General features: G+C 32.7%; 1 protein-coding gene across 1 annotated transcript in view; it reads right to left on the bottom strand.

Annotated features, from left to right (window-relative positions):
• The window catches only part of RASA1 (RAS p21 protein activator 1), a 113,885-nt gene that overhangs the window by 38,249 nt on the left and 49,933 nt on the right, over window positions 1-25,703 (bottom strand). The window contains exons 2-8 of the mRNA XM_047088795.1: window positions 22,841-22,993; window positions 21,463-21,598; window positions 20,746-20,816; window positions 16,662-16,779; window positions 13,290-13,321; window positions 4,234-4,286; window positions 1,491-1,641 (exon numbers count right to left, since the gene is read on the bottom strand). Of these exons, the coding sequence (XP_046944751.1) occupies window positions 1,491-1,641; window positions 4,234-4,286; window positions 13,290-13,321; window positions 16,662-16,779; window positions 20,746-20,816; window positions 21,463-21,598; window positions 22,841-22,993 (714 nt within the window). The remainder of the gene's footprint in view (window positions 1-1,490; window positions 1,642-4,233; window positions 4,287-13,289; window positions 13,322-16,661; window positions 16,780-20,745; window positions 20,817-21,462; window positions 21,599-22,840; window positions 22,994-25,703) is intronic.

The raw sequence follows: 25,703 nt of genomic DNA, 5'->3' as shown, positions 1-25,703 counted from the left end.
GGCTCTGAGCTGTCAGCACAGAGCCCGACACAGGGCTCATACTCACAAACTGCGAGATCATGACCTGAGCCAAAGTCGGAGGCTTAACTGACTGAGCCACCCAGGCGCCCCTTGACTCATCATTTTGCAAGCAGACTAATAATTTTGTAATAATTTAGAAAGAAATAGACTTCAAATACTTCTTTCTTCCTATTTCATTCAGTTCTTTATCAATAAAAAAGACATCCTCCATTATGCAGGAAGAATTTTCATCTTTGCAGAATATAACAAAGTTTGAGTCAGTAAACAAACTTCCCTGAAAATAAATCTATGTAAATTATTTTATCTTTAAAATTAGTCTCCAGACAGACATTTATCAATTTAGTGAAGAATATGTTTTCAACTTAGAGTTTTATATATTCCAAATCCCTAGAAAACTGGACAATGGGAAAAATTAACTGACCTTTATATAGAGCTCAAAGTGCAGCTAGGTGGATTTTCAGTGAGGGTATCTAGATCGAACTATAATACAGAAGCCACTCAAGCAGCTTTTCTGTAAGAAGTGTGAAAAAGGATCCCAATTACTAGACTCACATCTTCCATTTGATATCTTATCACTGTCCACTGGCCTCCTAGGCAAGCAAGTTCTACTTGTTTTTTGTTTGTATTGTTTTCTAAGATGAACCACCTGCTGAATCTCTATACGCTCAGAGGTCAAGCTGGAATTAAGAGAAATTCTATAAATAGAATGGAAAATACTGCTGTGGTATTAAGGGAGTAACCTAGGCAAATGGCACCATTTTAGTTTACGAAAGCTTCCAAGAGGAAGATAATGCCACTCTAGAGTTATCAGTATAGGAAATTCTTTACATTCGGGGTGGGGGGGGGGGGGATGAAAGATTACTTTCTAATATACAGAAAAAAATTTAAAAAGCTAACATTCTATCATACAGTTTCTCTATTAACTTATTTTTCTGATCAAGTGGCTAAAGTTCATTCTGAGTTTTGGGATAAGCAACAAGTTTACTTAGAATTTTAAAAATGACAAGTAGGATCCAATAATTACAACAAAGAAATACCAACTTGAGAACAAACCAATTACATGACTAACATTTGTAACAAGTCTCTGTTTACTCTTTAAGAACCTTTTTTCCTATTAAAATGTCTCACTGATAAGAAAATGTAAAATATTTTCTTTTTCTTAGAACAGATGTTTTACTATCCTACAGATAATATAAGGACTTAGCAAATTTTCTGTAAACAGTTTGTGCATAATCAACAACATAAATTATCTTAGAAGAAAACAAATTATCAATTATTAACTTATATTCATGTTTGACCCTGTCTAAAGAATTCTTGGACATGACTACTACTAAATTATAATGAAGGCCTTATAATTTTAAATTTTAAGAAGAAACTTTTATGCAGTTTTCAATCTGATATACTACATTATTGAAATTTCAACTATTTTTGCCAAAAGTAAAAGATAACTAAAATCTCTCACAACTTACCTATTATAATATCGGCCTCCCATCATAAACTGATTGTTTGGTGTTGGACATATTTTAAATCGCTGAATATTTTCATTGGTCCGAAAGTAAAGTGAATAATCACCAGGAGTATTGTCTGAAGGCCTCACAAGAAAACTGCAGACTTGGCCAACTGTAAAAATGAAGCTGTTAGTTTTATTTCCTAATTATCAAATAAAAAAGAAAAAAAAATGTTAAGTATCCTAATTATAAAGTACATTCAAAAGTCATAAACTTTCACCAGGAACTTGCTTTATAATAAAGACTATTTTAACACATTTTTGTATTTTCTAGTTTATGAGTCACAACCGCCCATGATGTTGCATTTCTGTAACACATAAAAATACAGAAGTCTACAGCAGTGATTTCTGGTTAATAATGTCTATACCTGTCATAACTTGGAAAGAATAATCTAACAGAGAATATGGGGTAAAATGGCCACATACTGTCTGTAAATCCTCTTAGTAAGAATAGTCAATAAATTACAAACAGTAAATTTTGTTTAGGAATACTCTATTTAATCAATGCTTCTGATTAAACATAAAAAAGTACTAACTATAGGGGCACCTAGGTGGCTCAGTTAGTTAAGTGTCTGACTCTTGATTTCAGCTCAGGTCACAATCTCACAGTCTTGAGATCAAGCCCCACATCACACTCTGCTGACAGTGCAGAGCCTCCTTGGGATTCTTTCTCTTCCTCTCTCTGCGCCTGCCCCACTCATTCTCTCCAAAATAAACAAACACTTAAAAAAAAAAAGTAATAACTGTAATAAAATAGTGCCAAAGCTTATAAAGGTTGATTAAAAATGGAATATGTGTACACCTCATCAAAATCAGTACATGTACACTACATTTCATTTAATAGGTAAGAACCTGAAAAGTCACATAAAAATAAATTATCATATTTTAAGATTTTCTCACTAATTTTAGGGAAGTCTTTTTTTAAATTTTTTTTTTTTTTTCACCGTTTATTTATTTTTGGGACAGAGAGAGACAGAGCATGAACGGGGGAGGGGCAGAGAGAGAGGGAGACACAGAATCGGAAACAGGCTCCAGGCTCCGAGCCATCAGCCCAGAGCCTGACGCGGGGCTCGAACTCACGGACCGTGAGATCGTGACCTGGCTGAAGTCGGACGCTTAACCGACTGCGCCACCCAGGCGCCCCTAGGGAAGTCTTTTTGATATCTTTGATAGGCAGTGACTCTTAAAACTAAAATGCTTAGTTTTCTCTTTGTCTTAAGTACTAATCAAACAGGAAACATCAGAACTTGATTGCTTTTAGGAAAACACAATGAACACTTAGAATATGAGATGTAATTTTCATGTAAATTATCGACAGCTCCAATCATCTAGCCAAGACACTTACTACCAAGTAATTTCATGTTCAATACAAAGAATAGGAATTCATGCAAAATTATGCATGCAAGTGCTTAGGTGCACTTTTCAGGGGAAAATATCACCAGATTCTTAAAAGAGCACATGACCCAAAGGAAATAAAAAGTAACGTATAGAAATTAAGTTTAGCTTCTTTTCAAGTTGAAATGCCTAAAACAAGAATGAGTGCTTCAAGTCCTTGATGGTGCAAGTTCAAAAATATAAACTTATATTCAAAATTCAGTAAATTCATTAAAATAAATATTTTGGTTCCACTCTCAAGGCTGATAGCATGTCATGTTGGTTGAAGGTCTGGTGTCTATTACTACCATGCAGCATCATCATGTTTATTTTTAACCTGCTTAACCTACATCCTCACAAGAAAATCAAACACCTCTGAAACTGTCTTGACTCTTTCAAAAGAGCCAAGAATTAATTATATTAAACTGCAATTCCTGTAATTCAAAACAATAATTCAGATAACACCTTTAATAATCACTATATACAGAAACTATCAAACACTGGTTGTTTTTAAAGAACTAATATTTCTCAACTGTAGATTATGGCTTAAACTGGTCTCAAATCCTTATAAAGTGTGGTTTACTAAAGAGATATTTTGTAGTTAAATTAATTCAGTATTAAATGTTAGGATAAATGATGACAGGATTGTTTCTAATTTAAATGATAAACCCACAATATAAGTCAATTTTTACTTTACATACCTCTATAACCAGAGTTTTAGGAAAGGTTGAAATTAATATATTTTAAATAAGGCACAGTTCTGTAATTCCACAAGTGCACAAAGATAAATGCAAGAACATCTGCTAGAGCAAAAAAATAAAAACTACACAATATTCCTCTATAGATATATAAAAACCATAATTATCTAACAGAAGCTTATGGCCATTCAAAAGAATAATGAAAACTTATATAAGCAGATATGGAATGATCACCCAAAATATATTCTAACATGAAAAAAGTGTGTTGCACATTCCTGTGAATGTGTGTGGAGGGGTATGTTTAGGGGTGCATGCAGAAGTGAGGAAGGGAGATACATACAGACACTGAAAACTTACAAAAATACAGAAAAAAACCTCTCATCTGGTGCTGCTTCTAGTGAAGAAATTGGGAACTCAGAAAGAAACACATGTCACTGAATTTTATACTGCATATATGTATTCAACTAAAAAACACCAGATAACAAGTACACCAGTTTCTCTGTGGTGGGCAAGAAATTACAGTACGTATAAATATCAAATTAGTGCTAAAGGCAAAACAGATGATTAATTGTTGGTTTTCTCTTTTACTTTTTTAATAAAGATATTAGAAAAGGCAAGTGAATATACAATTACCTGTCATTAATAAGTTATAAGCTTCTTGTTTGGAAATTTTCCCATGGAACCATCTTAAAAGGAGAACAAATTAAATATGTGAATCTAAAGTCCTTTTTGCTGTTATACAATCAAAATTAAACACAAGTTTAATTCAAGGTGCAATAATGAAATAAATACAAATACAACTGATCAAATTATCTTATTCCTTCTACATTTATGTTACTACACTTTGTTAAACACACATACTTTCAACAAAACATAGAAAAATCAGGGACTAGTATGAACTATAATTTCCTTATTAGTTAACAATACAAAAACAGCAATGATTTTAATTCTGAGAATGACAAACTGTTATATGCTTACATCATAGCTAGTGTTCTCTTTTCTTTGTATTAGGAGGGATGGTACAGGTAGAGCCCACTACAGATTTCTCCAGAAAAAAAATTACTCAGTGAATTTTCCTCACATTACTCTCAAAATGAACTTCCCCTACAATAGGTGATAGGTTCTCTCTTGAAAGAAAATAGACCTGACTGGTTAATACTTTCCTTAAAGTCAGAAAATAAGGCTGAGCCATGACAAAGACTGGATACCAGCATCAAGAACTGAAGTAAAAGAATGTCTTAGCATTCCTAATTCTGTTTGAGCTGATAGCATAACAAATTAGATGGCTAGAGTATTTTAGTTTCTGTATACTTAAAATAAGCATTTAGAAATTATTATAAATGGCATTATAGTCAAGATCCACTGCATATAACTAAAGTATTTAAATTTTACCTTAAAATAAAATGACACATCTGGTTTTAAAAATTATTAGTAATTAAATTTCTTAAAATCTCCTTTCATTTACCTGAAGATCTATTATCTATCTTGTTGATTAGCACCTGTAAAGCCAAGCTGACAACCCTAGATCATACCTCTATTACTTTGTCATTAATTCTTAGAATCTACTATTATTTTTGACGGTAGCTTAAAAAACAAATTGGAAAGTAAAAATACTAGAAGACTAAGACAAAAAAATCAAGAACCATCTAAATGCTGCCTACAAGAGACTCATTTCAGACCTAAAGACACATGCAGATTGAAAGTGAAGGGATGAAAAACATTTACCAGGCAAATCGAAGTGAAAAGAAAGCTGGGGTAGCAATACTTTTATCAGACAAAATAGACTTTTAAAACAAAGACTGTGAACAAGAGACAAAGAAGGACATAATAAAATAATAAAAGGAATGATCTAATGAGAGGATATAACACTCATAAATATCTATGGACCCAACATGGAGGCACCTAAATACATAGTGCTATTAACTCTATTAAGACTTAAAGGAAGAAACTGTTACAGTAACAGAAGACTTAAACATTCCACTTATATCAGTGGATAGATCATCCAGACAGAAAACCAACAAGAAAAGAGTGGTTTTGAATGACACATTGGACATTAGACTGGATGGACCTAACAGATATATACAGGAAACTGCATAACACTTCCCAGGGTAAGTCACATTAGCCCACAAAAAAAATTCAAGACATTCAAAAAGAATGAAATGCAAAAAGACTGAAATCATATAATGCATCTTTTCTTTCCACAATGTTATGAAACTAGAAATCAATCATGAGAAAAAAATCTCCAAAGAACATAAATACATATAGACTAAATAACATGCTACAGTGAACAATGAATGGGTCAACCAAGAAATCAAAGAGGAAATCAAAAAATACATGAGACAAATGAAAATCAAAACAGTCCAAAATCTTTGGGATGCAGCAAAAAAATGTTCTAAGAGGGAACTTTATAACAATACAGGCCTACTTCAAGAAATAAGAAAAATCTCAAATAAACAATCTAACCCTAAGACCTAAAGGAGCTAGCAAAGAAGAACAAGGCCCAAAGTCAAAATAAAGAAGGAAATAATAAAGATTTGAGTAGAAATAAAAGAAACAGAAACAAAAACAAAACAAGCAACAGAAAAAGATCAATGAAACCAAGAGCTGGTTCTTAGAAAATATATGCAAATTATATTAAACCTTTAGATAGACTCATAAAGGAAAAAAAGAGAACTGAAGGAAATATAATCAGAAATGAAGGATGAGAAGTAACAACCAACATCACATAAATACTAAACACTGTAAAATAAACTGGACAATCTAGAAGAAATGAATAAACTCCTGGAAACAAATATTATTACAAAACTGAATCATGAAGAAACAGAAAATTTGAATAGATTGGTTAATAGCAGTGAGACAAACTCAATAAGCAAAAATTCCCAAAAAACAAAAGTCCAGGACCAGATGACTTCACAGATGACTTTCACAGGTGCCATCTATCTACCAAACATTTAAAGAAAAGTTAACACCTATTGTTCTCAAACTATTGCAAAAAATAGAAGAGGAAGAAAAACTTCCAAATTCATTCTTCAAGACCAACATTAATTACTCTGATACCAAAACCAGACAAAGACACTACAAAAAAAAAAAAAATCTGAGTAACACATGTAAAAATCCTCAACAAAATACCAGCAAACCGAATTCAACACATTAAAAAAAAATGATTCACCACAATCAAGCAGGATTTATTCCAGGGATGCAAGTGTGGTTCAATATTTGCAAATCCATCAACATGATACATCACATTAACAAAAGAAATGATAAAAACCATATGATCATCTCAACAAATGCAGAAAAAAGCATTTCACAGAGTACAACATCCATTCTTGATAAAAACTCTCAACAAACTAGGTTTAAGAGGGAACATACTTCAACATAACAAAGGCCATATATGAAAAACCCACAGGTAACATCATACTTAATGATGAAAAACTAAGACCTTTTCCCTTAAATTCGGGAACAAGACAACGTCCTCTCTCACCAATTTAATTCGACAGACTACTGTAAGTCTTAGTTGAAGCAATCAGACAAGAAAAAGAAGTAAAAGGCATCAAATAGGTAAAGAAGAATTAAAACTTTCACTATTTGCAGATGACATGATACTGTATACAAATAACCCTGCAAAATGGTGAAGCTGCTCTGGAAAACAGTGTGGAGATTCCTCAAAAAATTAAAAATAGATCTACCCTATGACCCAGCAATAGCACTGCTAGGAATTTACCCAAGGGATACAGGAGTACCGATGCATAGGGGCACTTGTACCCCAATGTTTACAGCAGCACTTTCAACAATAGCCAAATGATGGAAAGAGCCTAAATGTCCATCAACTGATGAATGGATAAAGAAATTGTGGTTTATATATACAATGGAATACTACTTGGCAAGGAGAAAGAACAAAATATGGCCTTTTGTAACAATGTGGATGGAACTGGAGAGTGTTATGCTGAGTGAATTAAGTCATACAGAGAAAGATACCGTATGTTTTCACTCTTATGCGGATCCTGAGAAACTTAACAGAAGACCGTGGGGGAGAGGAAGGGGGGGGGAAGAGAGGGAGGGAGGCAAACCATAAACGACTCTTAAAAACTGAGAATAAACTGAGGGTTGATGGGGGGATGGAAGGGAGGAGAAAGTGGGTGATGGGCATTGAGGAGGGCATATGTTGGAATGAGCACTGGGTGATGTATGCAAACCAATTTGACAATAAATTTCATATTAAAAAAAAGAAAACAATCCCATTTACAACTGCACCTGAAATAATAAAATACTTAGGAATAAACTTAAAGGAAATGAAAGACCTGTACCCTAAAAACTAGAAAACACTGATAAACTGAAGATGACACAAACAAATGGAAAGATATTCCATACTCATGACTTGGAAGAACATTGTTAAAAGGTCCATACTATCCAAAGCAAACTATAGATTCAAGGCAATCCATATCAAAATACCAATAGCATTTTTCACAAAACTATAACAAATAATCTTAAAATTTGCATGGAACCACAAAAGACCCCCAAGAGCCAAAGCCATCTTGAAAAAGAAGAACAAAACTGGAGGTATCATAATCCCAGATATAAAGATATACTACAAAGCTGTAGTCATCAAAACAGTATGGTACTGGCAAAAAATAGTACACAAAAAACAAAAAACAAAAACCCAGACCCAATAGATCAATGGAACAGAAAAGAGAGCCCAGAAATAAACTCACAATTATGTGGTCAATTAATCTAGGGCAAAGGAGTCAACAATATATGCTGGGGGAGAAAAACAGTCTCTTCAATAAACGGTGTTGAAAAAACTGGACACGTACATGCAAAAGAATGAAAACTGGGTTACTCTCTTATACCATACACAAAAATGAACTCCAAATGGATTAGAGACATAAAGGGGGACCTGAAAACATAAACCTCCTTAAAGAAAACACAGGCAGTAATTTCTTTGACATCAGCCATAGAAATATTTTTCTAGATAGGTCTCCTCAGGCAAAGGAAGCAAAAGCAAAAGTAAACTATTGAGACTACATCAAAATTAAAAGTTTCTGCACAGTGAACACCTATTGAATTAGCAAATGATGTATTTGATAAGGGGTTAATATCCAAAATATATAAAGAACTTCTAAAACTCAACTCTAGAAAAATAAATATTTCAATTAAAAAAATGGGCAGAGAGGCACCTGGATGCTTCAGTCGGCTAAGGAACGGATTCTCAATTTTGGCTCAAGTCATCATCTCAGGGTCATGAGATGGAGCCCTGAGTCAGGCTCCATGCCCAGCTTAAGAGTCTCTCTTTCCCTCTCTCTCTGCCCCTCCTCTGCTCATACTCTCAGTCTCATTTTCTGTTTCTCAATAAAAAAAAAAAAAAAAAGTGGGGGGGGGAGGGGAGGGCAGAGAACCTGAGTAGACATCTTTCCAAAGAAGACAGATCTATCCACTCCTATGGTTAATGTCATGTAATTTACAGTAGCCAAAATATGGAAGCAACCCAAGTGCCCAAGGATAGATGAATGGATAAAAATGTGGTATATACATACAATGGAATATCAGCCATAAAAAAGAAAGAGATTTTTGCCATCTGTATCAACATGGATGGAAGTCAGTCAGACGGAGAAAGACAAATATTATACGATTCAACTCATGTCTGGAATTTAAGAAACAAAATGAACAAACAAAGATAAACAAAAAACACTCTTAAATACAAAAAACAAACTGGTGGTTGCCAGAGGGAGGAAGGCATGGGGATGGGGGAAACAGATAGGGGGGATTAAAAGTACACTTATCCCAATGAACACTGAGTAATATATAGAACTGTTGAATAATTATTTATATTGTACACCTGAAACAAATTTAACATTGGATTTAATTATACTCCAATTAAAATTTTCTTAATAAAAATTAGAAATTCCTCTACATAAAAAAAAGCTCAATGTATATTATGTATGTTAATAAATTCAGTGTTGTTTCACTGAATGAATGTGTTCAGAACACTGTGCTGTATTTAATACATTCTGGAAAGGCACATTAAAAATTACTTCTGAGCATGCTAATTATATATATGAATAAGTATAGTGTTATTTCAGTAAAAAAGATATATACCCAAAAATAGCTGGAAAATAAAAATACTACAAGTCTAAAACATGTAAGTGCTCTAAAGCCCAGTGTTGCAGATTTAGAAGCTGTTAACATTGTTTTAAATTACCCATACTATTACTTATCAAAATATAACTGAATATTTACCTTTTCACATGAATGAAATGTTAAACTTTTAAATTCCCTCTTTAACATTATTCCCACAATTAACTCATTAACTCAATGCAAATTATGAATACTATACAGCAAGTACACAACAACTGGAGCAATCCAGGCTTCCTTAAAAGGTAGTAAGGTTCCATACTGCATTCAAGTATAATCTAAATGACCATTTCCTACAAATGCTAGAACAGGGTTTTTATATTCTGGGGGAGAGATGAGTAGATACCCTCAAAGGCTATTCCTATATTTTTATAGCAAGAATAAAGAAAAACAAGGGAATTCCAAGTGAGGAGCACCAAACGGGGTTTAGAGAACAAATCGGCAATAATCATTTTGTGAAAGAAGTAGATCTGAGTTTCCTCATTCAGACATTTATTACCTATATGTAAAATGTACATATTTCAAACACATGGTTTACACCAATGATAGAAAGAGGAGTCCCTGTTCTTACAAAGTTCCCATTCCAATAAGAAAAAGTGACACAAATACTGTATAACTACAAAAACAATGTCAAAAATATAATAAAGTGCAGTGATAGAAATGCACAGAGGGCATTTTTGGAATAAAAGAGGAGGGCACCATCTCTATGGAACATGTGAGGGAGAAGATAAAGGAAGACTTCTTGGGAAGTGATAAGTGAGTTAAGTCATTAAGTAAGAATAGAAATTAACCAAACATAATGCAGTGGTATTCTGACCTAGAAAGTAGCTTAGACAAAGGTGAACAACAGTTTTACACATTTGAAGATCGACAAGCTGGAGAGTAAAATATAAACATAAAAGAGATATGACTAGTAAAGGACACAATAGTCAGATGAGAGGATCGTTTCAGGCTCTGCTAAGGTAAATATGACAGAGAATAAGGTAATGCTTTTAAGTGCAAAAGTGATGCAGTCAGATATGGGTTTTAGGAAGATTATGCTTGCTACTGGAAGAAAGGATTTAAAGAGACTGAAAGCATCAAAGAAAACCAACTTGGAGGTTACTGCTACATCAAGTCCTGTTAAGAAATTAGAAGAACAGACCTATAAATACAGAGAACAAACGGATGGTTGCCAGAGTGGAGGATGGGCAAAAGGAATAAAGAGGAGTGGGGGATACAGGCCTCTAGTTTGGAATGAGTAAGTCACAGGAACAAAAGGCATACCATAATGAATATAGTCAAGGATGCTGTAATAATGATGTATGGTGACAGATGGTAGCTACACCTGGGGGGCGCTGGGCAACATGTACAGAATTGTTCAATCACTTTGTTGTACACCTGCAACTAATGTAACACTGTGTGTCATCTATCGTCAATTAATTTTTTTAATTAAAAAAAAAAAAAAAGAAAAGGGCCTGAACTAGAGTATGGTTGCTTAAGATTGAGAAGAAGACACACATTCAAGAAATATTCTAGGGGCGCCTGGGTGGCTCTGTCGGTTAAGCGTCTGACTTCAGCTCAGGTCATGATCTCGCAGTTTGTGAGTTTGAGCCCCATGTCGGGCTCTGTGCTGACAGCTCAGAGCCTGGAGCCTGCTTTGGATTCTTTGTCTCCCCGTCCCTTGGTCCCTCGGTCCCTCCCCTGCTCATGCTCTGTCTCTCTCTGTCTCTCAATAATAAATGTTCAAAAAAAAAAAGAAATATTTTAGAAAACAAAATTATCAGGACTTGATGTCTATATCATTGTTAAAAGGGAGCCAGAAAGAAACACAGTTCAAGTTACGTTTGTTTAGTCTCAAAGAGCACTCATGGATGCTACTGAGGTTGCTTCACTGCCAGTCTCCACCTTAAGAAATTAGAGGGAGCTGAGAAATACATAAAATAAGTCAACAGCGCAAATTTAGCTTACACTAAATACCAAATGAGTAGATAATTACAAAGTTCAGAGATGTACTAACTAAAAAAAATTCCCAGCAAAAGTGGGATTTATACTTTATGCTGTGAGAAAACTGGATGAAGCTTTAAATATTTAGTGGCATGTGACCAACATTTTTTTTCTTTTCTTTTAAAAATATATCTATGGTATTATTTTAAATAGGGATAAAAATACAGATTTCAACTGTATCTTGAAAATCACGAAGATCTCGCAACACTGGACTCCCGTTTTTGCACACATCAATTACAGCAGTCAACTTACTGCAGGGAAACATTACTAGTTTTTGGCTTCCCACTCTCTAATACAAAGAGAGAATGTTAACTGCCATGTATCACCATACTTTGGACTGTTGTTTGTACTGTAGGGAGCCAGTTCCATGTACCTTAATCTTCATCATAGAAGGAAAATAAGAAAGATCAGCATTATTTTAATTTGGGAAAAATAAGAATATTTATACCTGACCCATTCCATTTGCTTACATTATCAGTATGCCTCCCCCAAACACTAATTAGAATTTGTAATGTGATACAGGTAGAGGGAAGACTTCACACAAATACAGTCAACAATGTACCATCTCACTCATGGAGGCTATTTTGCACCTACACAAACAACAAGGAAAATAGATTCAGAAAACATTTCATATGTTCTACTTAAAGGAAGCGTCAAGAACTAAGTGAGGTTTACTGAAAGTGGAGAATTCAGCTTACTGTTTTTGTATTCTAATGGTTAGAAAAGAGAATAAGCAAACACTTGAGAGGCAACCTTTAAATTGCATTCATCAACACTGACAGGATGTTAAGGAAAAAAAGTGTTCCACTGAAAAGAGATCAAAAGATGAACGGTCTTAATTAAAATCATGAGTAAGACAGAACTGGGATCAAGAGTTAACGTCTTTAAAAGAAAATTTTTATGCAAAGTAAATGAGGGATGAGCAAAACACTAAAATAGATCTCCAAGGACAATAACAAAATCAGAGTAAATTTCCCATAGGAGGTTATTGTTAACAGCTAATAACTTCTGAAATACAAGAGATGACTGTGGCAAATATTAAGTACACTAATACCTGGTCTTTGAATTAGCCCTTACAAGATACCTAAAATCAGCCTGAAAAGATTATGAAAAAAAAGGCCTTGTAGAATCTTAATAAATACGGTAAAGAGTCATGATCTTGCTGAAAAGTTCTCTCTCTCTCTCACACAAAACAAACTGAAAAAAACTGAAACATAAAATACCCAAAAGATGTGGTTACAAAAACAAGAAATGCTATAAAAAATCAGTAAGCAAACAAAAATATTATGAATCATGACATTCATGATGTTATTAATGTTGTTTATAGAAAAGCCTTTAGTTTGGTGATAGAAGAGTTCTATATAGTAAAAGCCACCATCGTTATTTAAAAATAAAACTACCCATGGATCCTAAAGAAAATTTTAACATACCAGTTCTCGAGCCAAATAAAAACCATTCTTAAGTCAGCCCCCAAAGTAGCAATTTTCTTTTAAAATAAATTTTGGCCTAAGTTTTCCAATTAGTAGGTTTACAACATAGTTTCTTTTTCCTTTTAAAAATTAACACAAACTCACATTTTGCCTTCATGTGGATCTTCTTCCCGGCCCTAAAGGATAAGATATTAAGACAGTATTTTATACAGTTTTAACTATTACATCTATTTTCATTAAAGTTAATAAAAATCATATCTTCAAACACATCTCTACCCTGTCCCTAATATTTACTTATACAAGAAAAGATGTATCAGTTCAAGAAATGTCTTTCTAAGACTCTCTCCCTTACTTGTTGTGGTTACTCTAATCCAGGCCCTTGTTCTCTCTTTTCTTCAACAGTTACCAAAGCCGAACTAGTTTAATTACCTCTGTGCCCTGTCTCACCCCACGATCTCACCACTCCAATCTGGATTCTTCAGTTTCAACTGCAACTTTGTCCTGCACTAAGGTACACCCAACAAAAAACAAACAAACAAAATGTAAAAACCAAACCTTTAATACTGCTCTACTTCCTAAAAATTCCTTTTATAAAACCAAAATCCTTTATCATAGAACTCAAGTCTACATTTCCTGTCTCATACTACCAACTCTCTTAAGCTATCTATACCATGGTCACACATAACTACCTATTTGCTAATCCACATTCTCCTACCACCTAGCTTATTCTTTTTAACCTAGGATGTCTTTTTCACTCACTGTTTCCTACCTGTTTCCTACTATCTAGGTAGGATCTTCTTCAAATACTACCTCCTCAGGGGCGCCTGGGTGGTGCAGTCGGTTAAGCGTCCGACTTCAGCCAGGTCACGATCTCGCAGTCCGTGAGTTCGAGCCCCGCGTCAGGCTCTGGGCTGATGGCTCGGAGCCTGGAGCCTGTTTCCGATTCTGTGTCTCCCTCTCTCTCTGCCCCTCCCCCGTTCATGCTCTGTCTCTCTCTGTCCCACAAATAAATAAACGTTGAAAAAAAAAAATTAAAACAAAAAAAAAAATACTACCTCCTCAGTGAAACAATGAGTCCCTAGAACATAAATATAAACTTTTACTTTAAATCAAAAAGACATCCTTCTTTTATCATCTTTTTAACCTTACCTATTTGGCATTCCTATTATTTAAGATACATTGGTGTTATTTATTCATTCCGGTATAGTGGCTACATGCATCGTAACCTCTTACCTATTCTTTAACACCTACCACCACCATAATCACTAGCACAATGCTGTTCATATAGGTTGCACTGAATATTTTTGAGATGTACCTCTAGGACCCAGCAAAACTGGGTATCTGGCACCAAGTCTTCACTGAATAACAAAGGAAAGAGTAGAAAAATAGTCTATCTGTCCATGGATTTACTTCCCTCAATTTTTCCTCACTCATCAAATACCTACCCAAAGTAAAACCACACACTCACTGAATGCCTACTATATGAAAGCAGTATGCTAAAAAACAAACAAACAAAAAACCCCCCACAAAAACAAAATGCATTATCATTGCCCAAAAGGAGTTCATCTCTATAGAACTGGTTTACACCATAAATTAATTTTATACAGTGTAGTAAAATACAGAATTAACAAGGTGCTATAAAAACACAAGAGAAAACACTTTAGACTAAGATAGGCATAAAACCTCTGTGAAAAAAGGGGTAACATCTGGGCTGAATTGATAAAAATGAATCAAATTTTACAAGTTAGTGGTGTAGCAGGGCAAGAGTGTCAAGGAAGAGGAGAAAGTATAGGCAAAGAGATATTCATTCAACAAACATTTGCTGAATGTTTACTAATACTAGACACTATTCTGCTATGGGAATACATCACTGAATTAGAGACAAAAACTTTCACAGAGCTTACATTCTAGATTTAAGGCATAAAAGTATAAATGTGCTTGGAGAACAGTAATCAGAAGTTCTGAGCGGGAAAATCCTTAAATCCAACCACCAAAGTAATGTCTGAAATCTAGACAATCTCTAAATGGCTTTTCAACCTACAAGGAATCACTATGCTCCAATGAAGACCATTATGAAAACTTATTATACATATTAGTGTGAAACCTATTTATAATTCTAACTTGAAACTATTCCACTATTAATTCAAGGTATGACTATATTCCTTTTTAGCAGCCACATCACATTTTTTGTTCATACTGAGTTATTAAATTGTTTTTATTTTTTTCCTTTTATTGACATGAGGTCATGTCTCTTTACCTTAAATTGAGCTTTTTTTTTTTTTTTCTGTACTCCTTGGATAACTTACACTTATTCTTCTTAAAGTTTACCTAGTTGGATTTGACCCAGAATTCAAGAGCTAAAGAAAAGTTAAACTATACTATAAATCCTTCAAATAATTACAAAAATGGGGGAAAGGAGGTTATAGCAAGGAGAAAAAAAAATCCAACATAAAAAATTTTAACTAAGAAATTTCATAAGTAAAACCAGTGAGATTCTTCAGTTTGAACACTTCTGGCCTATATGGAATAAATATCCCTTCCTACTGTAAAATTCCAAATAGTAACCTAGGAATTAGAAGTTCTAATGCCAGCTCCTCTATTAAGTAACTATGTGTATGGAATTTATCATACCATTTCCTCAACCTCCCTCCACTTTTCGTCAGTATGTTTTACTTTTACATATCAAGTTCTATTAGTCAAAAGAATAACAAAGACAAATATTCTCCCCTGCTGTCTTCCTGCAACAATAATCAAAGCACAGGTTTCAGAATATTACCAGGTTCATGACATATTTTAAAAACAGTAGCTCTGAAGATTATGAAAGATAAAAGGAAACCATTCCATCACCCTAACCAAATCCAAAAAGGAAGGGTGAATTCCAAAACTGTAATATTTTGGATATGATTCAGTGATACTGAGTACTATCTCCGAAATGCAAATACTGTTTGAATGCAGACCTGCTATTAAGAAATGCACAATTATTTATAGTGATAAGATTTCTAATACTATATTATGTGGTGACAATGAAAATGGAGAAACTGAAAATGTAGAAACATGTGATAATGTATGTGTAATATAACTAAGCTTTTCCAAAGTTACTAGAAAGTTATACATATATTTGGGAGATGAAGAATTTGAAAGCAAACATGGACAACTATTTGAATGAGATTTCCATGATCAGTTTGACATAATGTCACTTAAGAGAAAAACCACCAAGACGACAAAAAGAGATACAAATAAGCACAAATGTTATTTGTTTCTTTATTCTTAGAAACTCATAAAAACTTTCTGAAAATTGGCAGTTAAAGATTAAAACATGCTAGCCTAATTATGGTCTTTACAAAAAATAACATTTATTACAGTAAATACATTTTAATGAAAAATTCCTTGTACTTAGGAATTAGGTTTCTCATTAAAAAAAATGTTTCACAACTAATTTCCATGATTATGGACAAGTTCCAAAAATGTACAAAACACTGACAATTCTGAGAGTGAGAAGAAAAGAACAAAACTTACCACCTCTTCCACTAAGTCTTCAACAATAAGGCCCTGTTCATCTGTTCTTAGATTTGTAACCCACATCCATCCATCTTCTAATTCATTATGAACAATAAACATATCTCCTTTTAGGAAACTGAAAGTGACAATTATGAAGTTATTAAAATTGAATTAAAGTTTTAAACAGGGAAAAATGACTAATCACGTAATACAAGAGATACTATGATATTGGAAAATGCAAGAAATTAAAGTCAAATACTCTGGATTTTTGTCCTGTTTCTGGCATCACCTAAATGTAAAACTTTGAAGCCACTTAACAATCTGAATCTTAATTTCATCACGTGTAAATGGTATCTGCACCACTGGATTATTATTACATTCAAATTGGAATGTTTGTAAACAATAATTATATATGCATTACAAGCTTTAGGGTGTAACTCCCAAGAAAACTGACTTAAAAATTTAAGCTTCTGTGTAATTATCTTTCAGATATGGTTTAGATATAAAATCATAATATAGTTAATTCATTACACATAAACAAGACACAGTTACTTTGGAAAAACTTTATTTTGAATAAGCACCATTAGTCTAATCAGCATATGTTTATGAGAATTAATATTTTTCTCATAAAGAACGTTAAGATTTATTTAATTTACTTAGATACCCATGATACTACATACCATTCTTTTTGTTTGAAAGTGGTAGTAAAGCATTTGAAAATGTATGAATGTTTTTTCTGTTACAAATTTCTGAGTAGAGGGAAACACACAAACTAGTTTCTTTTCCTTGGAATCTAGATGTTTGCAACCTCTACCAAATCACAGGAGGAGTAAGTTAGTTTTATACTGATGCCGTCTATCAACATCAGTAATTCACTGAAGTGTCCTTTTAAGCCTGAATGAATGCCTGTGAACACTTAAGGTTTCAAGATTGATTGGCTGCTACCATTAACCCTACATCTATATCCATGTCTGTCAAATATTTTTTTAAATCAATTTTCCTTTCAATCTTAATTTTCAGAAACCAAACTTCCCTTAAGTAAATCTTTTCTCATACTTCTGAAAACCATTTTTCTCCGGAATATCTCAAGCCTGTTTCTTATACAAATTCAAGAAAAGAAAACTTGTACACAATACTTTGGGTGATCGCTGTGTGAATGAGCATGACATACACTGCATTCTATCCTGACACTACAATCCTTGTTAACAGTGACCAATATTTCACTCACTGATGAGCAGCAGACAGCAGACATTACCTCTTAGCCAAATATGTTATTCCTTTCTAAAACCAACCTCCTAAACAACTACATTAAAAAATATTAATTATGAGTAAAAAAAGGAATACATATGGACAAGAAGTAAAAGAGAAAGGAGAAGTGACAAGTTACATTTCTGGGTCAAAAGTAACCATAAGAGAATTTGTATTTTTAATTTTGACTTTTGTTGTTGCTAGAACACTATGGTGCAAAAATGAAAAAAATAAAATAAAATAAAAAGCTTACTGGCACAAACAATACAATCACAAGATTCTTTATGTATTATTTTGCATTCTTCCTCAAAAAAGGTTAAAACGCCTTATTAAATCTCATTACTATTCATACGTTTTTACCTAAAAACAAAACAAAACAAAAAACTTCACAGATATATACAAATTTTAAAAGACTTAGGGGCACCTGGCTGGCTCAGTTGGTGGAGCACGCAACTCTTGATCTTGGGGTGCACATTCTAATTTTTGTTTAAATTTTCATCTTCCTAGATCAGTAGTTCTCAGTTTTGAGGTTCTCTTAGGAGCCCTATATACTCTTAAAAACTGACAACCTAAAAGGCTTTGATTTAAATAAATTCTACCCATTTAGATTTATCATATTAAATTTAAAATATAAATGTTTTAAAGTATTTACTAATTCTTAAAAAAAATACACCCCATTATATATAACATAAAGAATATGAAAAATTATATTTTTACAAGTTAGTGACAGTATTATTTCACATTTTTGCAAATCTCAACATCTGTTTCAACTGAAAACTACTCGGTTCTCCTATTTCTACATTCAATCTGTTGCTTTATGTTTTTTTTATCCGAAGTATATGAAGAAAAATCTGGCCTCACAAAAAATATGTAGTCATGAAAGGGGTATTTTAATAGCCTTTGAGATTGCATAATTATAGATATTCTATGATGTAACAGCAAAAGCTCAGCAAGTGGTACTTGAAGGCTAGTTGTAATGTGGACTCTAAAACTGCAGCAAGAACTTTCCGTATCCCATTCCAGTAAAATGTATTTGTCCATCTTGCACTCTGAATGGATCTTTACCCAGGCAGAATTCTTTAACAGTGTGCATTGTTCATTTAGAAAATATTGGTTCACTGAGCTATGTAGACCTTTCAGACATAAATACATTTTACACAATCAAAACATCACATTCTTTAATATCACCACAAATCTCATCAGAAAAATCATGAACTATTTATATTTAGGAAGCTGTCAAACTCCTGATGGCAGATACAGGGTTTCTAAAATCCTCATTTTTTTATTCCAAGCTCAAATTTTGTCATTGGCAATAAATACTGCCAGTTATTTCCCCTGAAGTAACATAAAACAATCACTTTACCAAAAAAAAAAAAAAAAAAAAAAAAAAAAAAAAAAAAGAAAGAAAAGAAAAGTCAAATCCTCTAGTCTGAATAACCATAGTTTGCCTGTCAGTCATTCTATTAAGTATATGTGGTATACACAAAAGCAGAAGCTACCTCAGCTCTCAACTCAATGCTCCACTCACGCAGCCAAGGCACTTTGTGCATACTTCCCATTTCATCACACCAGTTTTCATCACAGAGAAGATTAAAAAGATAGTCATCATACAGAATATTAAAAGGGTTGAGATTTAATAAAATACGTTTTGTAGTTGCACCAAGAAAAACCTTAGAGGACACTGGTTGATACTGTTTACCTCTAAGTGTGTGGCAGTGAAGAACACCATACACTGTGGTGCCCCTGCCTTAATCTGTCCTAAGGTCCTAATAGATTTACTGCTCTGCTCGTTGCTCTTGTACCATCAGTGTACATGTATGTCACAGTGGAAAGGGTATATTTTATCTTAGTCTTATTAAGAAAGCAGTTTGGTTCTCGTGAACCCTCTAAAGGGATCTCAAGGATCCTCGAAGTTACATGGATCACACTTTGAGCACTGCTGTTCTAGATGATTCACTGGGAATTTACAAGTTATCCAAACTTCCTGAATTTGTAGTTCACCATTGTTCTTCATTATTGTATACATTTCCTTCCTTCGTTTTCTTTCATTTGCTTTTCCCGCTTAGATCACAAATAAAGGTACGCCAATAAAAACTAAATGAGAAGTTATTTTGTGGACAATCATATAAAAATGGAATCCTTATTTTGAAATTCCAGATACTTGAATCTTTTTAAAATTATTCTATTTTTAGAAATTCACTATGCCCCAAAGTTAACGCTGTATTTTAAATGCTGCTGTTGATTTCAGTGAGAAGCTGTATACTCAGAATCAGTAAACATTTTGCCAGCAAGAAATAAATTTTCCATTGTAAAGTTAAACAGCTTACAGAAAGACACTGATAATTTGATAAGTATCAAATTATATAACAAATCAGTTTATGTAAAAATAATAAAACAAATTATATATAAATCAAATTATATAAAAATAATTTCTAAAGATTATCACGTTCTGTAGTTCTATGCCACACTTAAACTATTCACCCATCATGTAAAATAGAAGTTTGGTCATCATTGAAGTACAAGTTACAGTTAAGATACAAATGCCATGTAGTAATAAAAATTAAAGGAGAGTACAGAATATAACAATTATCCTTACTTTGTCAGAGATAGTCTAATAAAAGCTGAATTATTTCTGTCATCTTCACTGTGGCCACTCTGATCCAAATCCATATTCTGAACAAATAAGCCAAACACAAGAGTACAGGAACAATGAACTCAATATTAAAGGTACCTTCATCCTGCTACAATGCTATCTCCTCAAGTTCCAAAACCTTCCTAGTCCAAGAGCAATGTTTTCAAAGTGTGTCAAATGCCTGTTTCAAATGCCTATAAATGAGAATACATTATAAAATACCTTATTTCATCAGTGTCTGGAACTTTTGTGTAAGGTAGAATGGCTCGAACACGCCTTCTATCTTCTACTGGCTAGAAATCATAAAAAAAAAAAAAAAAAAAAGATTTACAATAGATAAATAATCTCTTCATGTCAAAGTCAAATCAGGTTATGTCCACATAAAGTTAAAACCAACAAAAATCCACATTATGAACACCACAGGATCAGTCAAACTATTTTTTACTCAGGCTATAAATACCTAAAGCCTAGAAATGCTGGTCTTGTTTCTGTTGCTGCTTTTTTACAAATTCTTTTAACTGTATAACCAATGTTTGTATCAAGTAATAGGAGTAACCATTTAATTTTAAATGAACTACACAGAAAATATAAATTAACCTTTTTCTAATGAGGTAGAAGGCATTTCAGAATCTTACGGCAACTTCAGGATTAGCCCTATACAATCAGTGATTCCTCCTCATTCCTTTAAAAATATTTGTTAAGCTATCACCATACAGTATTATAAAAAAAAAAAAATTTAGAAACGTAAAGACAAAATTACAGAAAAATTATTTTATTTTTTTAAAGAAGGTGGCAGTTTTGCCAATACAACAGAATTAAAATTTAATATGGTATTTCTTGAATTATAATAAACACCATAAAAAACTGAACAAGAGCTAACCTCATTAGTAAAGTGAAGTAATAAATTTTTGAAAAATATTTTATTCAAGTTTTACTTGCCTCTGGTGGTGCAACTGGATAAAGCAATTTTTCTCCTTTAAGCAAACAGGAAACATGACTGTAATAACCTATTAGGTCTGACAGTGAAGAAAAACGTCTTCCACCAATGTAGTAATCGCCACACATAGCAATAATCCTATTTGTACAGGAAAAAAAAAATACAGTATAAAAAAAATCTTCAGAGCCAATGTGGAGACCAATTTCTAAATTTAGAAATTCTAAATCTCTAATTCTCATACTCTTTTATCTACATCCTGTTTTAAAGTATCACTTATTCATATTTTCACCAATGCAAATTTACTTGAGGTTATTTCTTCTAAAAACATATATGTATATACTTGATACAAAATATTTATCTGACTTATAAACCCATTACATAATTTACTGCAATAAATATAAATCTAACTATAGATACCTCTGCTCACCTTTCATATTTAAGACTGAATAGCAATTTTAATAAATTTTCTCTGGCTAAAAGTAGCTTTATATACTCTTCAAATATTTATAGAGAACTATTTACATTTATTTATAGAGAATTATTATAATAATTTCACGTTCTACATGTGGTATAAAGTACTTTGAAAACTCATTTTAAAATCTAAAAATTGGGGCGCCTGGGTGGCTCACTCAGTCAATTTGTGAGATCAAGCCTAGAGTTGGGCTGTGCACTAACAGCCCAGAGCCTGCTTGGGATTCTCTCTCTACTCCTCTCTCTCTCACTCTCTTTCTCTCTGTTCTTCCCCTGTTCATGCTGTCACTGTCTCTCATAAATAAACTTATAAATAAATAAATAAATAAATAAAATCTAAAAGTCAAGGGTATACAACCATTTTATCAGTTAATGGTATAGGCACTATATGACTTTTTTCCCAATGTCTGCCATAAAAATGAAATTAAAGACAATATAGGTACATATATTTATACAGACTTTGATATCTGTGCTTAAAAATCTGTATACCTTTAACTGACATGAATGATTACAAAGAATTTCAGAACAATGAAGTAAAATAAATTAAAGGGCACACACCTTGACTCTTTAAATACTGTTTCCTCAATGTGGTTACTCTGTATTTAAAAATATATTGTCCTTTATTTCTGCTTTACCAAAGTTTCTTTATAATTCTTTATACTTTAAAAGTGATAATTATATTTGAGATTAGCATAGTAATGCCCAGTAATCTGTTTTTAAACAAAAAATGCAAGCATTCAATAATATCTACTCTATAATCATCCGTTTCAATCACTTAACTGAAAACAAATCACTTTCCCATCATTTAAATATTGCCGAATCATTCGCTTTTATTAAAGCAGGTATATTTAATAACACTACAGAAAAGTCACCGTATTATACAGTCTCCCAAGAGAAATAAAGACTTACCTAAAATGGTTGACAACATTTGTGTGGCTAAGGAATGAAAGTACAAAGGAGCCTGGCCTCCGATCACTCTCTCTTATAAGGTAGCTGCCGGACTTCCCTGCCTGCCTGAGGCGCTCTTCTGCTATAGTTCTGTCAAGTTTTCCATGATACCACCTAAGAGGAAAAAGGTGAGATTAGAATACAAATAGCAATCAGAACATTATTATTGGTAGTTGAAAAACATACTACTAGAGGTTTTAAATACCTACATGTAACTTAAACATTTACCTTTTACTATGAACCGGTTATTCCAATTTTAACTCCATTATTAACTTTCTGTCTCTCAAAAAAGTTCATTTATTCAGTTTTTAATTTGTTCTATAAGCTCAGGACTAATCATCTCACATACGAACCGCTTCCATTTCTGCCCATCTCTCTACCTCCAGGATTGTCTACCTGGTCAAGATACAAACACTTATTACAATCAAATCTTAATTTAAAAAAATAAGAGTAAGATGGACAAATGGTAACAACTAATTTACTACCTCTCTATATACTGAGGAACCAAGATTTGATGTAACAAAGCACACAGTCGCAGTAAGAAAATAAAACTTTATTCCTTTATATCTGTGCCGTACAACAGGAAAACAGAATGATACTATCTAAAGACTACTACTCTAATTCCCCATTTCAACATGAAGCTGATTATTCCCCTTGTTCTTAAGATCATCTACTCCATAACCACACATCTGATCTTAATTCCTCAAATTTATTCAACAAACATGTGGAAAATAAATAACACCATTGTTCCTTTAACTTTCCTACTCTCAATTTACATATATTCTACCTAACTATATTACCAGATAATCTAAACAAATGACTGTAGCATCATCCATGCTACCAATTTATGCCTATAAAAAAGTCTCATGGACTGATATAAACAGAAGAATACTTCGAAACATACTGGAATTTTCACATGACCATGGTACAACCTTCATACTTGTAATCTTATCTTGGACACTCAGAGGAAGACAATAAAACATTCACATCAACAGTCAAAACTATTATAGTCCTAGGACTGCTTTTGTAAACTTGCTATAATGAAAACTTACTGTTCTTGACTCATTAGTTTATATGAAAAAAAAAAATTCTCAAAAGAATTTTCAGTTTTCTTCTAAAAACCAACCCATTTAATTGAAGTCTGTACATAAAATTAAAATAAAACAATGAAAAAAATCATGGAGCTTCATTTTAACCTATTAGGAAAAAAAGCTGCTAGTTTAGAGGAAGAAGGGAAAGACCAATCAACACTGCATTCTTCTATAATTCTAATCTTCTTTATCTTAGAGGCTATCAATAAGTAAATTTAACTTTCAGCTTTTTTTTTTTTAATCTAAAAAGTTTAGACTAATGATGATTAAAAGTTCCCTGAGGAGTTAAAATTTAACCATACATGATCAGGACAAAATTTATGTAGAAATTTATTTAGTTGTGAAAATACATGTAACATGTCCTTAGAATATGAAACTGGTACATTACCTAAAGCAGTGTAGCTATACCACAGAGCAGATTTATTCACTGAACAGACAAAAATTAAAAACAATTTTAAGGAAAATCCCTCTTTTATGTGTGTTACATTTGTGAAATTTCTCTTATGTTTTACCCAAAATATCAAGATTAAAAAACTGTATTTCATCTTTCATCTTTGAACCTACCATGAGATGATACACAAGGCCATGAGGTGTCACACAATTACTAATTTATAATAAATATTTGAATAAAATCCTTTACTGATATATAAAAGATATATATGTTATCTTTAGTTTTTACCTCTATGCTGTCAGATTCTGGAATTAACACAGGTATTCAGTTTAAGACAGAGACATTACTCTAAATAAACAGCTTTGTTTCTTGAATATTACTAATTCCCTTTATGCCAAAAGCTCATTAAGCTTCAAATACATGATGTAAAACATTTATTTTTTTTATTTTTATTTGTAAATGAATAAACAAAATGGGTGAAGAAGAGTGGGAGATACAGACTTTCATTTATGGAATGAGTAAGTCACAGGAACAAAAATCACAGCATAACAGTCAATGATACTGTAATAGCAATGTATGATGACAGATGGTACCTACATTTGTAGTGAACATAGCATAATGCATAAACTTGTCAAATCACTATGTTGTACACCTGAAAGTAATACAACATTGTGTGTCAACTATAGTAAAAAAAAAAAAAAAAACACCTGTCAATTATTGATTATGATTACAAATTAGGTTATCCAGTAATAGGCTGGATGAGCACACATGTAGTTGAGTCTGATCCTTTTTTAAAAGTTTTGAAATTCCACTGTTAAAAATCTCTGGCTGTTCTACAAAAAAAAAAAAAAGAATTATCTTAATCAAAACTTAGACTTTCTTGAATTATCTTTATTATTTATTTCAAATTATCAAGGTGTATCATAACAATATTTTAAATATATCTGCAAACAATTTTAAAGCTACTATTGAAGCATAAAAAGTACTTTAATTAAACTGTAAAAACCTGGAAGCCAAAAAAAAATCAGTACCATACTAGGTAAAATAATAATTGTATTGTAATTGCAGATAGCATCATGACATGTAGCTAAAACAAATATTTTATAAGTAGATCACAAATCCAGCGTGATAGGATTTGACTGAAATACTTCACAGAGTTATAGGACCTAAATTACTATATCTAATGAGCAGTAGTCTTTGGGTCTTTAAAACAGTGTCTTTCAACCCCTTTTGAACCCAGGACCTTTTTGATAAACATAAAAATTTCACCTATCAGGAGATTCAGAATACTTAGGTTGGCAATTTCTCACAGAGAATCATTTCAGATTCTATTTAAACCCAG

This window comes from Lynx rufus, unplaced genomic scaffold (genome assembly GCF_022079265.1).
Source record: "Lynx rufus isolate CCGP_SWC_20201006 ecotype Redwood Valley unplaced genomic scaffold, mLynRuf1.p SCAF_1, whole genome shotgun sequence".
NCBI classification, from domain to species: Eukaryota; Metazoa; Chordata; class Mammalia; order Carnivora; family Felidae; genus Lynx; species Lynx rufus.
The sequence above is the reverse complement of the archived record's forward strand: the minus strand, read 5'-3'. Positions and strand labels throughout refer to the sequence as shown.